Raw genomic sequence first — 18,758 nt, 5'->3', positions numbered from 1 at the left:
GGAGCAGATGCTTCCTCTTTAGAATCTAGAACGAGGGAACGTTTTACAAATGTTTGCAAATTTCAGGAATAGATCAGACAAATGCTTCTTTTTGAGAGTCACAAATTTTTAGAGTACTGTTGCTCAAAGAGTAGTCAAGACAGAGTCCTTGAACATGCTTAAGGAAGAGATGGACATGATCATCTAGGGGCTGAAAGATTACAGCAGGAATGCAGAATTGAGGTTACAAATCATATTAGCTATGATCTTATTTAAAGCCAAGGTCTACACCTGCTCCTACTTTGTATGTTTGTGACTAATTGGGGCATTACATTCTGCATTAGCATCAGAAAGAAGGGGTGGGGGAAAGGAAATCAAAATCACCAACCAGCTCAGGTCATAGAGGAGTTGCCGGAACAATTTTCCATTGGAGCGCAAGGATGAGTACAGCTGTGATTATGTAGTCAAATAATACTCATTATATAAATGTATTTTGAGAGCAGTGGTTAATAGCAGAAATAATTGTGAACAATAATTGTGAACATTTTCTATTTACGTTGATTTGAATAAGTCAGAACTTGACTTGTACAACCTATAACTGATGTTTATGCAATACCTTTCCTTTCGCCTATTTCATTGTGCCTTAACATATCCTCTATTCCTTTCTCACTCAAGTACCTGTTCAGCTTTTCCTTAAATTCCTGTTACATATGGGCTTCAAGTAAACCATGTAATAATTACTGTATATTTCGGCTTACAAGTCAAGCATCAGATAAGTGGTCCCCATTTTCAGCCTCCTTTTCATGGTTTTATCATGTATCTGGCGTAAGTAGACCCCCGCCCCCCCCCCCCCCCCCCCCCAAAATTAAGTAAGCAAGTGATTATAATAACAGTTGAACAAAAACCTTTCTTTTTGGACAAACGCTGCTGGTCCAGTCTTCAGCATTGAAGAAGTCGCCTCGCTGCCCAAGTGTGCTCGGTGCGGGAACCAAGGCAGCGTGTAGTCTCCCTGGTAGGAGCAGTGACCTCAGCCTCCCGGGCAGGAGCAGCGACCTTGGGTGGGATATGGCAGCAGTGGGGATGAGTCGGGGAGCAGCAGTACCTGTGGTAGAGAGGTGCTTCAGGCCATCTTTAAGTTGAGTTTAAAGTGTAATTTTTGTATCTGGTATATAAGTCAACCCCTGATTTTTTTAGTGCTTTTTTAGGGTTTCAACTCGTACACTGAAATATGTGGTAATTGTGTATTCTAACTATACTCATGATAAAGATTTAGCTTCCCAAATTATTTGTTTTTCCATGTAAATTCTATGAGAACAATTGTTTTTCTACCTGGCTTGTGTGGCTCGTGATTTATGAATTTCAGTAACCCAAACAGCTGTAATGTGGGGATTGAGTTGTGGTCTCTCCCACATTTGGAAAAATCTTCGCACTGCTTCTGCTTTTGTGTTTTTCTTTAGTTATATAGACTCCAATGTAGTTTTGATTTTTGTTGATCTCAATTTTACTGCTTTCCTGTTTTTATATAGATATGAACTTTGAATCAAACCCTTCTGATCACCCAAGGGCCAGCACAATCTTCTTAAGCAAATCACAGCCTGATGGTGAGTAAAGTTCGGACAGATTAGCAGTGTGGTTTCTGTACGCTGCTCTTTATTACATCTCAAAATAACCAGCCTCTGTGTTCACATTCTGAGTGCTTCAAGATCAGCACAAAAACATGATAAATATAAATTCCCTCTTAGAATGGTTATCGCATTTCAATAAGGTGTCAAATTACATTTTTTTTTGTAATGAGTAGAACTATTCTAGGCATTTAACTTGAATTGCAATTGTGGTTCTTCATTCCATGAAGCGCTTTTCTTTTAAATGATGAACTCTCCAAAAATTGATGGCGAAGGAGACAGAACTGATGTGCTCTTTGATCCCTGTTAATTGCTGAAATAATACGTGAAGGTTGGTTTTCTTTATTTGCCTTTAGAGCTGTATGTCACCCATAAGGAATGACCAGGACAGGTGGGGTCATGTAACCAGCAACTCTGAAGGTTAAAAAAAACCAGTCTCTTCACATTGACATTTTAGTAACTCAACTACTTTGAGAGAACTTAAAATCCTTTCATCTTTGAATCAGATTAGTGAGGGAACAGAGCATAGGGGTCTTTTTTGATCATGTTTGCATGTTTGAAAATTCAAGATATCCATGTTTTTTCCTCGGATGAAGTTGAAGTAGCCAACTGAAACACCCAAGAGGCAAACTTCCATTTCAGCAGTACTTTGCATTCCCGCAGGACATCCCAACATGCTCCAGAGCCACTTAACTATTTTTGTAATTTAATTGACAATCTTCACAAGCTAAGGCTGCACAAACCTGCAGATGATCTGTTTTAGTTGTATGGGTAAAAATGAGTCAAGATATTGTGGAGACTTCCAGTCTGTCACTGTGAAATAGTGCTTCGGGATCACTGAGTACAGATTTGAATCTCAAAGTCTCAGCCAAAAGCTGTCACCTCCAAAATCATAGCACCTCCAGAACTGCACTCATGTGTCACACCACCAAGCCCATGTTTCACCTCCTCAAATGAGCAGTTGTGCAGCTCAGTGATGGCACCATCCATCATTTGGTGATTAATTCAATTTAAAGGTACAGCACAGTTACAGGCCATTCTGGCGCACAAGCCTGTACTGTCGAAATACCACATAAAGGGGCTTAATATATTATTAATATCAGTCACATAGTGTCAGATTCCTCAAAATGGCATCTTCTAGAATCCTCTCCATTAGTTTGCACACCACTGACATAATTACTTTTTTTTAAACAAGGGGACTACATTTGCCATTCTCCAATCCACTGGCACCTCTCCTGTGGCCAAAGAGGATTCAAAGATCATAGCTAATGCCCCAGCTATCTTCTCTCTCTTCCCACAGCCCCAGGAACTTATCAATCTTGATGTTTTTAAGAAAGAGCCAACACTTCCTCTTCTTTAATCTCCACATTGTCCAGCACATAGGCCTGTTCAATTTCAACCTCAGTGTGATCAAGAACCTTTTGTGAATACTGACCCAAGTATTCACTTATGACCTGCCCAACCTCCTCCGCCACCAGGCACATGTTCCCTCCTTTATCCTTTAGAAGCCCCACCTTCATTCTAATCATCCTTCTGTTCTTAACAAGATGTATAGAAAATTCCAGATTTTGGACAAAAATAGGGAGTCAACTTTTACATGAGATCGCTTTTACCCAAGTCTATATGGTAAATATATTGATATTTTCAACTAAATTCTGCTTTCTTCCATAAAGATTGTTTGACCAGCGGTGAATTCAAGAGAAGGGTCTCAAACTGAAACCTTGACTGACTATCTCTCCATGATTAATGTCTGACATGCCGACTCTCTCCAGCTTCTCATTGTTTACATTGATCAGTAAATGAGTGCCTGAATCCAACTGTTTTAGTGCTTACAGGCACAATCAAATAATTGAATAATTAAGGCATACCAGGAAGTTGTTTGTCTCTAATGGAGGAATCCAATCATCCCATTCTTCCCCAGAGCCCTGTATGTTATTCCTGGTGCAATTTTCCTTTGAAGCATTGATTCTGTTTCACCATCGTTGAAGATGGTGATTTCTAGTTTATAAGTATTTTGTTCCCTCGTACTTTTTGCTGCAAAAGGTGCTGCTCGGGCAGTGAGAATGGTGAACAACCAAAGGAACTGCTCACACTAACCATCCAAGACTCTCATATTTACAAAACCACATCTATTTATTTGTATGAATGCTGTCCTGAATATATATTGTTTGTCTATTGTTTGTCTATATGTGTGCTATGTCTGGCTCTGTGTCTGCGTGTTTTGCACCGAGGATTAGAGAGCGCTGTTTCATCAGTTTGTACTTGCCCATTCAGAGCCAGCTCTTCAGCGCTTGACGTCCTGCTTTGCGGAAACTGCCAAAATGTTTGGCCTGGAAGTCAGCCTGAAGAAAACTGAGGTCCTCCATCAGCCAGCTCCCCACCATGACTACCAGCCCCCCCACATCTCCATCGGGCACACAAAACTCAAAACGGTCAACCAGTTTACCTATCTCGGCTGCACCATTTCATCAGATGCAAGGATCGACAATGAGATAGACAACAGACTCGCCAAGGCAAATAGCGCCTTTGGAAGACTACACAAAAGAGTCTGGAAAAACAACCAACTGAAAAACCTCACAAAGATTAGCGTATACAGAGCCGTTGTCATACCCACACTCCTGTTCGGCTCCGAATCATGGGTCCTCTACCGGCACCACCTACGGCTCCTAGAACGCTTCCACCAGCGTTGTCTCCGCTCCATCCTCAACATCCATTGGAGCGCTCACACCCCTAACGTCGAGGTACTCGAGATGGCAGAGGTCGACAGCATCGAGTCCACGCTGCTGAAGATCCAGCTGCGCTGGATGGGTCACGTCTCCAGAATGGAGGACCATCGCCTTCCCAAGATCGTATTATATGGCGAGCTCTCCACTGGCCACCGTGACAGAGGTGCACCAAAGAAAAGGTACAAGGACTGCCTAAAGAAATCTCTTGGTGCCTGCCACATTGACCACCGCCAGTGGGCTGATAACGCCTCAAACCGTGCATCTTGGCGCCTCACAGTTTGGCGGGCAGCAGCCTCCTTTGAAGAAGACCGCAGAGCCCACCTCACTGACAAAAGGCAAAGGAGGAAAAACCCAACACCCAACCCCAACCAACCAATTTTCCCTTGCAACCGCTGCAATCGTGTCTGCCTGTCCCGCATCGGACTGGTCAGCCACAAACGAGCCTGCAGCTGACGTGGACTTTTTACCCCCTCCATAAATCTTCGTCCGCGAAGCCAAGCCAAAGAAAAAGAACTTGTGCAATTAGATGACATTGAACTTGAACTTGAAAATGAAAAGTTTAAGTGCCCAAAGCCTTGCCATCTGGTCATGGCAGTCATCCAGTAATCTTCTTTTCTTTCTTTGGCTTGGCTTCGCGGACGAAGATTTATGGAGGGGGTAAAAAGTCCACGTCAGCTGCAGGCTCGTTTGTGGCTGACCAGTCCGATGCGGGACAGGCAGACACGATTGCAGCGGTTGCAAGGGAAAATTGGTTGGTTGGGGTTGGGTGTTGGGTTTTTCCTCCTTTGCCTTTTGTCAGTGAGGTGGGCTCTGCGGTCTTCTTCAAAGGAGGCTGCTGCCCGCCAAACTGTGAGGCGCCAAGATGCACGGTTTGAGGCGTTATCAGCCCACTGGCGGTGGTCAATGTGGCAGGCACCAAGAGATTTCTTTAGGCAGTCCTTGTACCTTTTCTTTGGTGCACCTCTGTCACGGTGGCCAGTGGAGAGCTCGCCATATAATACGATCTTGGGAAGGCGATGGTCCTCCATTCTGGAGACGTGACCCATCCAGCGCAGCTGGATCTTCAGCAGCGTGGACTCGATGCTGTCGACCTCTGCCATCTCGAGTACCTCGACGTTAGGGGTGTGAGCGCTCCAATGGATGTTGAGGATGGAGCGGAGACAACGCTGGTGGAAGCGTTCTAGGAGCCGTAGGTGGTGCCGGTACACTTTACCATATACTGTATCTTTCCAAGGAGGGAACTCCCAGCTTCTCTAAATCTAATCTTAGAGCATAAAAAGCCTCATCATTGGAATCTTCTATTACAAGGTGGTCCCTTACTTACAACCTATATGACTTAGGACCATCCATACATATGACTGAGTAAACAAAATACTATACTTTTAAAAAAAATATGTAAATATAAAAATGATGCATCAGGTCCCAGGGATCTTGGGGCTGTTTATTTTTATGGACCAACATGGCGGCAACCATGGGCCAGGAGAGCGCCAAGACTCCGCTGCGACCTGGACACTAAGGCGGTGACGGATCTGGTGTTCGAGGTGGGGAAGTGAGCGCGGGCCAGGTGGTGGTGGACAATGGGTTTTGCCAGTGACGGGTGGGCTGGGCTGTGGTTGCCAGTTTAAGAATGTCAGCCCGGAGTAACATAAGTCTGACGTATGTCCATTTCGAGATCCGACCGGCCAGTCAGAATGGAACTCGGGTGTATGTTGGGGACCATTTGTATTCATTCCAGAGGATCTTCACTTCTTCCTTTAAGTATAATAGTTCCACCTGATCTGCAGTAAGGTCATATTGAGATATTTTTGCTTTATTTCTGTCAGAGTACGCAGGATTGATTTCAATAACTATCTTTCTATCAGCATCCTTTTGTCTCTCTACCCATCCACATTCAATCTATGTATGTTACGTGCAGAATGTAGCTGTCAAGCTTTCATGTGAAATGTTCAGTTTGATCTATAGCCTATGCAGTGTCACTAAATCTTTGCAAATGTCCTGTCCTAACCTAAAAGCTAATTCAACTTGTGTCACTTGAAATCACTGTCAATTGATCCCAGTGGTAGTACTCTCCTCTGGTCCAGATAGTTAGTGGCTCACCTCAAGTCCTTTGGACACCCTCTGGAAGTTGCAGTAGGGAGATGCATGGCAAAAATCCATCTCACCATCCCATGGGCATCTGGAACTCATTCCCTCAAAGTAGAGTTGATGCTGAAATCCTCATCACATTTCAAGAAGCACTTAAATGATTACCTAAAGAAGTCCACAAGTTGAGAGCCCGGAAGAGGATTAGTGATCCTAATGATGGATGTAGATGCAGTGGGTTGAAGCCTTCTGCAATGTCAATATCTGCAATTTTTCTGAGAAACAGCACTTCCCTGTGGTCTTGCTGGTACCAGACACCAACTGATGAATTAATTTGTTTCCCTGTTATTGTTTCCAGAAATTTGCTTTATCAAATTTGCCTGTCAAGTCTGTGTATAAAACATAAATTATCCCTAAAACTATTCATCTTGTTGTAAAGTCTCATGATAAATTGAAGATGTGAGAGGCGCTAAATTTGCTGTACGAGCGTACTCTATTTGCTGCTCTGACATCATCTATGATTTGAGTTTTTGATGTCTTAACTTCAATTTCTTTTCTTCAACAGTGAGGGAGAAGAGGAAGAGTAACCACATAAACCATGTAAGTGCAATTCTTGCTATGCAATTTCAGGCATTTTTTCTTTCATTAAAACTTAAGACTTGCAAAGCCCTTGGTATCCAGAATTCATGCAACAGGCAGCTTCAAGGAATTGGGAAAAAAAAATCAAGTACATTTTAAAAATTACCTCAAAAGTACACAAGTTTATAATTGTAAAAGTAATGGTTCTCCGAGGTACCACATAAACCTTTGGTGAAGATGGGAGCAAATATGCAGACAGCAGAGTGCCTTGGTCATTGTTTGCTTGTAGCAGCTGTTTGAATAAAGTTGTGTTTGAGTAGAATGGTGTTGCCCAGGATGTCGCTCGCCATTGGGGTGACTCCTTATCCCTGCTTAGTAATAATTACCTCAGTTAGAGGCATTAATCTGTAAACTTGAGGGAGGAGGGGGTTAATTATCTATAATGTTATTATTCGTCTTTCGGGTGGCTCCGTGGAAGGGGAGGAACCTGCAGATGCAGCGACGGTTAAATGTTTTCAAAGAATGTGGCTTGTTTGTTCAGTGTTAAGTACAGTATAATATTTTTTGTCTTTTAAACTGTTTATTCTTAGTGCAGGTGTATTAGTTAGGCATTGTAAAAGAAAGTCTTAAGCATCTACCAATCCCCATAGGTGCCAGAGGTTTTAATGTATTGTCATTTTCATTTTAGTTGACCCTTAGTGAAAAGCTCAAAATTGAGCTGTCTCTTTGGAAAATATTAAGTCAATCCTCTTGTGCAATTTCAATATTCTTTTTTATTGAGGTAGAACTTGGCATTTCTTTTTCCTTGCACAGTTGTGATAAAAATGTCATTGCCTGATGTCTGTCAGCTGCTGTTGCTATCAATAAAAAGAACTGCAAACATTGAAAATCTAAAATGAAATTTAAAAATGTTAAAATGCACAGCCGATTAAGCTGTTTCTGTGGGAAGAGAAACAGTTAACATTTCGGGTCAAGGACCCTGTTACCTACCAAACAAATATTTAAAATAATATATTCAATTATTAATAACATTTTATCTAATTTAACTAACTTATCTACACTTAACCAACTTAACTAAGCTTACCTACTGATGTGTGTATGTGTGGAATAACCCCCCACCCCTCCCCCAAGCCACTACAGCTCAAGGCCCAATTCTCAAAGTTCAGTTTCTGAAATTCATTGATCACATGTAGGCTTGAAATTGATGCCTCATACAGGTTTTCCAGTAGATGAGGCACGCTGACTTTCAGTGAAATTGGAACACGGGCTTTCAGTGAAATTAGCAGTTCATGAAGTGGGTGAGAGAGACCAGGGGTGACAGAATGATTATAAATCACAACCCTTGTTGAGGTGCTTCCAGTGAAATTTTCTTTTTACATGAGTGCCATCTTCTTTGGTGTGGGAGACTCAAAGCAAGTGAGTCTCACAAAGCTTTCAAAACCCTTTTCATGGGTCAACCCAAAAAAGTGAGCTTCCTCTTTTGGTCACAGAGTGGCTTTTCTCATTCCTTTATAGCAGGGAATCAGACAGCTTGTCTACAAGCTCATCCCTCTGCAGCAGGAAATCAGACAGGTTGCCAGCATACTCATTCCTCAATAACTACAGGAGGAAATCTGACATATCATCTATAACTACACAGTGAGGCCAAGCATCACAGCATTTTCAAAGAATTGCCTTCTTAAAATGGCCTCTGAGCAAAGCTGTGCACTGCTTCTTCAATAAGCTGGGCACATGATCTCTGTTTCTGGCCGCTCCAGGGCTTCTGTGTTGACTCTGCAAATGTATCAAGTAAAAGGAACATGATGTTCAAAGCCTGCTGCTAGTTTCACAGTCACTTCAAGTGCTGCAGACAGTTTTACAGACACTCCAAATCTTGCAGAGCCCTGCCACATCTGTTCCCTTAAAGGGACGGTCCCACACAAATAAAACGAACCATAAAATGGGAGCACGTAACAGACACTTCCTTAGAACTGGGACATAATTATCAAATTATTTTTATGTATGACTGATTGATTTGTGTGATTTGAATTTAACATTCCTGATTCTCTGTGGTTCGTAGAGTATCCATATCTGTTTTTTTTTTGTACCATCCAGTGTTTGGGTGGGGTGGGGGGGGGAATTGGGTGGGGTGGGGGGGGGGAATTGGGTGGGGTGGGAGGAGAGAGATTCAAAATATTTCTAAGGTGGGGTGCAATGAGCACGATGCTGGAGGTACTCAGGAGAGGGTTAGAAAAGCCTTTGGTGCCACCTGGTGTTCAACCTGCTCATTGAGAGTTGGAGAGTAAAAAAACTTGATGTGTGTGGGGAACATTGAAAATGGAAGGTCTTTAAGTTGAGGATGACTGATCTTGTAAGGTATAAGGCTCTAGAAATTATGTTGTAGGATATTAGCTAAAAATTCATAATATTTTTTGCTCTGTTTTAAAGTTTTAACTCATTTATTTCAAAGTGGATTGGCATATCCACGAAAAGAGTTCTAAAAGATCTTGGGCATTCATCTATGCAGCGATGTGATTTCTGGGTCCCAGTCCCAGTCCTTTGAAAGCTGAGTATAGTGGCTGCATTACCAAACATTTATTATTCTGAATGAAGCTGGGAAAACTAGATGACAACTGCTGGGTCCAGCTCCTGCAAAGATGTTTTGCTTGAGGACGTGAAGAATTATTAAACATACAATCTTGTTAATAAACAGAGGGAGAAGATTCCAATCGTAAAACACATCCCTGATACAACATTGCAGTAACCAACCTATTGCATCACTCACTTTTTTAAAGGAGATTTTTGTTCTTATGGAAATATGATATAAAAGCTTGTTAGTCATTTTGAGCCTGCTTCTTTATCAGTAGGTAATGGGTTATATTTTTTCATTGAATTTAATCCATACCCTTTATTGGCCATAAAACATTTTGGGCATTCTACAGGAGTAAGGTCAAAAAGAACGTTGGTGACTGGACTAAATGACAACTGCCCAGTGACACTGACCTCTACCATCATGAAATGCTTCGATTGACTAGAAAAAGAACGCATCAATCTCATCTTCCAGTGACATTGAATCTGTTCCAGTTTTCCTTCTGTCCAAACCGGTTCACAGATGAGGCAATGGCCTTGGCCCTCAACTCTGTCCTGATCCACCGAGAGAATAGAACTTTGCAGTACAGAAAACAGGCCATTTGCGCCTTCTAGTCTGTGCTGAAATATTATTCCGTAAGTCCCTCTGGCCCAGTCCATAACCCTCCAGACCTCTCCCATCCAATTTATTCTTAAAACAAGAGTGAGCCCACATTTACCATGTCAGATGGCAGCTTGTTCCACTGTCCCACTGCTCTCTGAGAGGAAGTTCCCCCAAACTTTCCCCTTTCACCCTGAAGCCATGTCCTCTCATTTTTATCTCTCCTAATCCAGGTGGAAAGAACCTACTCGCATTTACTGTCTATACCCCTCATAATTTTGTAAACCCCTAACAAATTTCCCCTCATTCTTTTACGCTGCAAGGAATAAAATCCTAACCTGTTTAATCTTTCCCTGAAGACCCGGAAACATCTTCTCTTCACCCTTTCAATTTTATTGATATCGTTCCTGTCATTTGGTGACCAGAACTGCACACAATACTCCAGATTTGGCCTCACCAATGTCTTGCATAACATCCCAACTCTCCTATACTTATTCCTTTTTAAATATTTATTAATTACAAAAAAAAGTATGCATATACAAAACAATTATAGAATACATAATAATAGTAACAAATGACAAATCTGCTAACTCATCAAGCTCTAGAGCACATGACCATAATTCAAAATTGTTACAAAACGGGAAAATAAATTCCACGTACACCATGATTCTAAACCCTATTCCCTAGTGCAAGGTGTATGTCTAAAGAAAATATGTACATGGATCATGACTAAAATGACAAATATAAAAATTTTGAAAAATATTATTATGTCTAGAGATTATGAAAGTAATTCAAGAATGGTCCCCACAATGTCACATGATGCTCTAGGGTTAGGACGTGCAACCTAACCCTCCTGGGAAAACTGTTTATATAAAAAAAGTTAGATTAAGTAATGTTTTGATTGATTAAAAGTTATTTGAAACACATTTAAATACATGCACAACATTTTAAAACATGTCTCCTAAAAAAGAAAAAGCTGCTGCTGCCTTACCGAGACGAGAAGACAAGATGAGAAGCAAGGCCTACCATTGGGTGAGAAGCAGGGAGCTAGCGTCCCAGCTGCTCCCCAGGTGAGCGATCCTTACAAAGGGGCTTCTTTTGACATCGCTGTCTGGCAGCGATGGGGAGATGGCGTCCAAGAAGAAAAACCTGGAGGTGGCATGCGCGAACAAGGGAGGCCTTCAGCAATGCCATCAGAAGAAGACTTGGGCTCACAGACATTGAACAGTGAAGAGACTGAAGATCAAGGAGGAGATCAGCAGCAGGAAGTGATAAAGAAGCAAGAATTGTAGAAACTAGAGACTAAGGCTAAAGATGAATCAAACATTGAATTATGGGCAAATGAAGAGGGAGAAATAAATAGTGTTGGAGGCTTTTAATAAAAGGAAGAAAAAATTAAATAAACTGGAAGGCTCAATGAAAAGAATGCAAGAAGATAGGCAATGAGTTGAAGATAGAGGAACTATAGTAGAAGACACTACTACTGCTTTAACTATAGAGAACAAAAAGTTGCAGCAAAAGGTGGATATATTGAAAAATTGTAGTAAGAGAAACAATATTAAGATTGTGGATCTCAAAGAAGGTGTAGAAAAGCAAGATTTGACTGGTTTCCTCCTGGAATGGTTTTCTGAAATGTTGGGAGCTGAACATTTTGATAGGCCCATAGAGATTGAAAGAGCACACAACCTAACCTGCTTCCAACTCAAAATCCATGATCTTTATTAATTAAAATTCTTTGGTACCAAGACAAAGAAGATTCAATCTTTGGTAGCAAAGATTAATAAATATTTATATAAATATATGTGTGTTTATATATATGTAAGTGTGTGTGTGTGTATATTTACATCCAGTACAGCACGGATGGCAGTCTCTTCAATCTGAGGTGCCTGCAAGCTCACACCAAGACACAAGAGCAACTTGTCCGTGAACTACTCTTTGCAGACGATGCCACTTTAGTTGCCCATTCAGAGCGAGCTCTCCAGCGCATGACGTCCTGTTTTGCGGAAACTGCCAAAATGTTTGAACTGGAAGTCAGGCTGAAGAAAACTGAGGTCCTCCATCAGCCAGCTCCCCACCATGACTACCAGCCCCCCCTCACATTTCCATTGGGCACACAGAACTCAAAACAGTCAACCAGTTTACCTACCTTGGCTGCACCATTTCATCTGATGCAAGGATCGACAAAGAGATAGACAACAGACTCGCCAAGACAAATAGCGCCTTTGGAAGACTACACAAAAGAGTCTGGAAAAACAATCACCTGAAGAAACACACAAAGATCAACGTGTACAGAGCCGTTGTCATACCCACGCTCCTGTTCGGCTCCGAATCATGGGTCTTCTACTGGCATCACCTACGGCTCCTAGAACTCCATCAGCACTCTCTCCGCTCCATCCTCAATATTCATTGGAATGACTTCATCGCCAACATCGAAGTACTCGAGCTGGCAGAGTCCGCAAGCATCGAATCCACGCTGTTGAAGACCCAACTGCACTGGTGGGTCACATCTCCAGAATGGAGGACCATCGCCTTCCCAAGATCGTGTTATATGGCGAGCTCTCCACTGGCCACCGAGACAGAGGTGCACCAAAGAAGAGGTACAAGGACTCCTTAAAGAAATCTCTGGTGCCTGCCACATTGACCACCACCAGTGGGCTGATATCTCCTCCAACCGTGCATCTTGGCGCCTCACAGTTCGGCGGGCAGCAACCTCCTTTGAAGAAGACTGCATAACTCACCTCACTGACAAAAGACAAAGGAGGAAAAACCCAACCCCAACCAACCAATTTTCCCTTGCAACCGCTGCAGCCGTGCCTGCCTGTCCCCCATCGGACTTGTCAGTCACCAACGAGCCTGCTGCAGACGTGGACATACCCCTCCATAAATCTTCGTCCGCGAAGCCAAAGAACAAGAATATATGTGTGTCTGTGTGTATATGTGTGTGTATGTGTGTATATATATATGTGTGTGTGTGTGTGCGCGCGCGTGTGTAGATGTATGTATGTGTATATATGTGTGTACATATATATATATATATATATATATAATACTTTGGCACCTTCATACTCGTGTACCTCCTGTCGATTTTGTCTGGGCTGCTACCAAAGATTGAATCTTCTTTGTCTTGGTACCAAAGAATTTTAATTAATATAGATCATGGATTTTGAGTTGGAAGCAGCTTAGGTTGTGTGCTCTTTCAATCTCTATGGGCCTTTCAAAATGTTCAGCTCCCAACATTTCAGAAAACCATTCCAGGAGGAAACCAGTCAAATCTTGCTTTTCTATACCTTTGAGATATATATATATATATATATATATATATATATATTTATATATATTTATATATGTGTGTGTGTGTATAGATATATATAAAGTGCAGATTTATTAAAAAGAAGAAAATTCAGTCCGATTAAGAAGATTCGATGGGAGAAAGGATACAGGTTTGTTCTGCGTCACCTGGTGACCTTGAAGATCTTCATACCAGGTGAAGAAAATGAATTCTTTTCGAGATTTACAGAAGTTGAGGAATTTGCACAAAATCTCCCAATTGTTCAGAGGGAATGAAGAATATGAACATCTGTTAATGTTTCAATTTCTTTAATGTACTGAACCTTTTGGCAGTTCTGAGAAGGAGGAATAATTCAAGATAATTCAATACTTTTCTCTCTTATTGTTCTTTTTGTCATATATAGTTTTTTCTTGAAATTAAATTTGAAATTAAGATTTAAAGAAATTAAAGTAAAAGCACCGGGGGGAGGGGGGGTTGGGGAGGGTCGGAGGCTCTAACATCTATTAGATCATGTGGACTATGTTATTACCACTCCTATTGGGGAGGGTCCTTTTCATTTATATCTGGTTACATGTTTCATTATAAGTATATTTTGGAAGTATTTTTTCTTTCTTCTTTCTTTTTATCTGGATTTCCAGAGGATAGGTGAATAAGCACGTTGGGTTTGGAATAATAGAGTTATGCGAGGAAGATTTACAGGCTGAGGCAAAAGAAATAGTGAATTAGTAAGATGCATAATGCTGTTAAACTTGTAAATTATAATGTTAATGATTTAAAGAGCTCATGAAAAGGAAGAGTATTAACATATCTTAAGAAGACGGGTGTAGACATAGCTTCTTTTTTCAATAAACTTTTAACTGAAAAAGAACATTTGAAGTTGAAGAGAGACTGGGTTGGATATGTAGTAGTTTCTTCTTTTAATTCCAAACCAAGAGGTGTGGCAATTTTGGTTTAAAAAGAATATTCCAATTAAAATACAAAATGTAGTGACAGATCTTGCTGGAAGAAGTGTGATGGAACATTGTCAAATATATACACCCACAGTTCTGAAAATATGTGTGTGTGTGTGTGTGTGTGTGTGTGTGTGTGTGTGTGTGTGTGTGTGCAATGCATATGATAATATCTTGATAGGAGTAAATTATAATTTTTGTTTGGACCCAATTTTATTAGAACTACAAGAGGAGCAGTAAGAACTAGAGCAGCAAAAGCAACTTTCGTATCAATGAGAGACTTGAATATAATAGATGTATGAGATTACTCTTTTTATTCAAATATTCTTGTTCTAGAATTGATTTATTTTTAATATCCACACAAATACAAGATAGGATATTAGACGTTGATTATAAAACAAGAATATTAGTGGATCATTTGCCTTTGTTAATGACTATTATAGTGCCAGATAAAGAATAATCAGTTTGTAGATGGAGACTGTACTCAACATTGTTAAAAAGAAAAGATTTTTGTTATTTAATCAGAAGGCAAATTCAGTTATTTTGATGAATGATAAATTTGTAATATGGGGTGCCATAAAAGCTTATCTGATAGGATAAATTATGTTTTACTACTAAAATGAAGAAGGATTATATGAAAGTTGTAGATCAGTTAGAGCAAGAAATAAAATTATTGGATAAAGGACTTCAGAAGCAAAGTTCTGAAGATGAACATAGACAATTAATAAAAATTGCAATAAATTACAAACTTATAGAACTGAAAAAATTAACACAAAAACAAAGCAGAGATATTACTAATTTGGTGAATGAGCACATAAACTACTTGCATGGCAATTGAAATCTGAACACACCTCAAGATCAATTAATGCAGTTAAAAACAATTTGAATGTGATTAGTTATAAAACTCAAGAAATAAACAAGGCTTTTAACAAGTTTCATTCTAAATTATATAGCTCAGAGTCCTTAAAGGCTATAATCAAATAGATATTTATAAAGGATACATTTACCTACATTAAACCTGGAAGAACAAATAGAAATGAGTGCACAATTTACGCAATTAGAGGTAAAGGAAACAATAAGCTAATTACAAAGTAATAAATCTCCAGGCAAAGATGGTTTCCTACCTGAACAGAACAATAGACCACAGGCCCTTCAGCCCTTCCTTAAAAAGTACTATACCCTCCCTACCCCATAACCCTCTATTTTTCTTTCATCTATGTGTCTAAGAGACTCTTAAATTCCCCCAATGTTTCAGCCTAAGAATTTAAAGATGTATTGATTCCTATTTTTATGGTCATGTTGGATCAAGCATCAAGAAGTCATACTCTTCCAGATTCATTTTCAACAGCATTAATTATTGTGATACCAAAAAAAAGACAGAAATCCTTGAAACTCTTCTTATAGACCAATCTCATTATTGAAATCAGATTATAAAATATTGGTGAATAGAGTTACTAAATTATTGCTTAAATTAATAAACATGGATCAGGCAGAATTTATTAGAGACAGTCAGCGGACAATGTGGCCAGATTAATTAATATTATACATTCAGCAGTAAAAAAGGAAAGATCTAACAGTAGCAGTGACACTAGATGTAGAAAAAGCATTTGATAGATTGTAATGGGACTTTTTAAAGTATTATATAAATTTAGGTTTGGATAAACTTTTATAAATTGGATCAAGGAATTATTATAAACCTAAAGCAAAAGTAGAAACTAATGGACAAATGTCTGATCATTTTATTTGTTGAGATCTAATAAACAAGGTTGACCCTTATCCCTAGCTTTGTTTATTTTAGCTAGAGAGCCAGTGGCTGAGGTAATTAGGAGTGATTTAGAAATTAGGGTGTTTAAGGTCAGTCAGAAGGAGTATGAAGTCAGTTTATTTGCAGATGATGTTTTGATATACCAGAGATTTCCTTACGCAAATTACAATTAAATTTGGAAGAATATGGTAAGATTTCAGGTTATAAAGTAAATTGGGATAAAAGTGAGGTCATACCCCATACACAAGGAGATTATATTCTTTGCCGAAGAAACCTTCAATTTAAATGCCCAAAAGGGGCAATTAAAAAATTAGGGATCTAGATAGATAATAATTTATAGAAATTGAATTATTGCTTAAAAAAGTCAAAGAAGATTTTTTTAAATGGATCACCTTGCCAATAACATTAAGATGATTTTTTTTTTCAGATACAAACTTTACCAATATTGCTTCCACTAAATTTTTTTCAAGAATTAAATAAACATAAGAAATTTTTTTATGTAAAATGTCAAGAGTATCTATAGAAAAATTAACCTGGAAATAGGAATTGGGAGGTTTGCAACTTCCTAACTAAGAATTATTATAAAGTAGCTCAATTGAGATTTCTTCTTTATTTGAGGGATCAGAAAAACATGCGTGGGTCAAAATAGAGATGGATAAAATAGGAGAGAAATTAATGCAGGAATTTGAACATAAATGGGACTCAAAGTTAATAACTGGTGTGAAAGAAACACTATTGTTGTAACATTTGATTACTGTCTGGAATAAGATAAATAATGAAATTGGAACAAAAGGAACACATTTGATTCAAAATAATCTTGAAGCCTTTACTAAAGATGATTAATGTTTAAATTTTTGGTCTCATAATGGTATAAAAAATGTAAAGACGGTTACGAACAAGGTCAATTGATGTCATTTCAACAATTAAGAGACAAATATGGAATAGCTATCTCCAATTGAGGATACTTGCCCAAAAAATTAGGTCCAATGCTACCAGCTTAGTGAGTTGGAGGTTCTTATTAGGTGAGGTTATACTAAGAAATTTATTTGTACAATGTATCTTTTGTTTACAAGCAGGTACTATTAAAAAGGGAGTTCATAAATCTAGACAGAAATAGAAGGCAGGTTTAAACATTACAATGGTTGAGAAAAGATAGGCAAAACTCTGACAAAGATTCCATGACAAATATAAATGTCAGATACAGTTTAGTTCAATATAATTAATTACATCAACTACATTTAACATCACAAAAAAGTGCATAAAATGAAATCAGATTTATCAGATAAACATTTTTTTTTACACTTCGTCATGTTCTAAAATTCAAACATTCTGGGTGGATTTAGGAAAGTTTTTAAAACAGATTACTTGTATTGTTTTTCCACAAAATCCAGATTTATTTTTATTGGGGAACATAGGAGGAACAAGACCTAAATTAAAATTATCATTTTATCAAGTGGTGGCAAGGAAGAGCATTGCAGTGACTTGGAAATCAGATGCACATTTAAGTATGGGAAGATGGAAATTCAGAGAAAATTACATACAATTTAAGATTATCATTATAATTTGGAGCCTGTATATGCAAAGTTTGGGAATAATTATTTAAAAATGTACCTCCAGCCCCTTAAGACTTGCAATAATCTTCTTCCCCAAGGTTGCCATATAAATACTGTAAGATCCCAGTGTGTGAGATGATCCTTTGTGCAATCCAGAATATTATTTTTCTCCTTTTCTTCTTTTTTCTATATCTCTTTCATATAAACAATATATTATCTATTTTTTTTGTATTAGGAAGGAAGGCACGGGGAAGGGGTAAAATCACTATGTCATCAATGTAATTTCAGATTTATTCAAATTTTGCTTATGTAAAGTATATACATGGATGGAAATTTTTAAATAAAATATTCAAAAAGAATGGTCCCCACAATATTTGAAACTTTATATTTGAATTATTAATTGAATAACGTATCTTTTCTAAATTTAAACAGGACATAATGCCCCTGAGCCATTGAGCATGAGTGGGTGGGGCAGCATCCTTCCATCTAAATGATGGGGGTTTACAAATTGGATTGTAACATGAGTTTAACCTGCCAATTTGGCAGGTTTTCTACCCGTCTACAGGCCAATTATAGGGTAGAATTTTAAAAATACTACTTGCTAGGCAAACGATCTTGGAGATAGATTGCTGACCCTTGTACATGCACCGTCCAGTTGCTTCTGGTCAATTTGTAAGCGATCATGGCTGTCCAGGTAGAAAATAACATCAGCGCTTGTGTGCAATGGCTGTCTTCCTTACCCATAATCTCCCAAGCTGCTGGAATGCCAGAGTGGTTCCAGCAGTGTGGGGGATTATGGATAAGAAGGACGGCCATTGCTCCTGCCCCAACTCTGTTTCCCCACTGGCCCACTCCATTGCCTCCCCTGGCCCCAACTCTGCATTCATCCCCCAGCCCTGACAGTGTTCCAACGCCGCACTTGCCTCTGCCCCAACAGCGTTCCTTTGTGCCCTCCTCAGCCACACCTTATGGAGGCCAACACAGGGAACAAGGGATTCTCTGGGGGGCCTCCAGTGATATGGTGAGTGTGTGACACGTCACTCA

At 39.4% G+C, this 18,758-nt stretch overlaps 1 protein-coding gene across 4 annotated transcripts in view; it reads left to right on the top strand.

The window, feature by feature from the left end:
- The window catches only part of ccnyl1 (cyclin Y-like 1), a 141,934-nt gene that overhangs the window by 60,403 nt on the left and 62,773 nt on the right, over positions 1–18,758 (top strand). For all 4 annotated transcript variants that reach the window (XM_069933887.1, XM_069933888.1, XM_069933891.1 and 1 more), the window contains 2 exons: positions 1,506–1,580; positions 6,975–7,009. In XM_069933887.1, the coding sequence (XP_069789988.1) occupies positions 1,506–1,580; positions 6,975–7,009 (110 nt within the window). The remainder of the gene's footprint in view (positions 1–1,505; positions 1,581–6,974; positions 7,010–18,758) is intronic.

Source organism: Narcine bancroftii, chromosome 4 (genome assembly GCF_036971445.1).
Source record: "Narcine bancroftii isolate sNarBan1 chromosome 4, sNarBan1.hap1, whole genome shotgun sequence".
In the NCBI taxonomy this organism is placed as follows: domain Eukaryota; kingdom Metazoa; phylum Chordata; class Chondrichthyes; order Torpediniformes; family Narcinidae; genus Narcine; species Narcine bancroftii.
The sequence above is the reverse complement of the archived record's forward strand: the minus strand, read 5'-3'. Positions and strand labels throughout refer to the sequence as shown.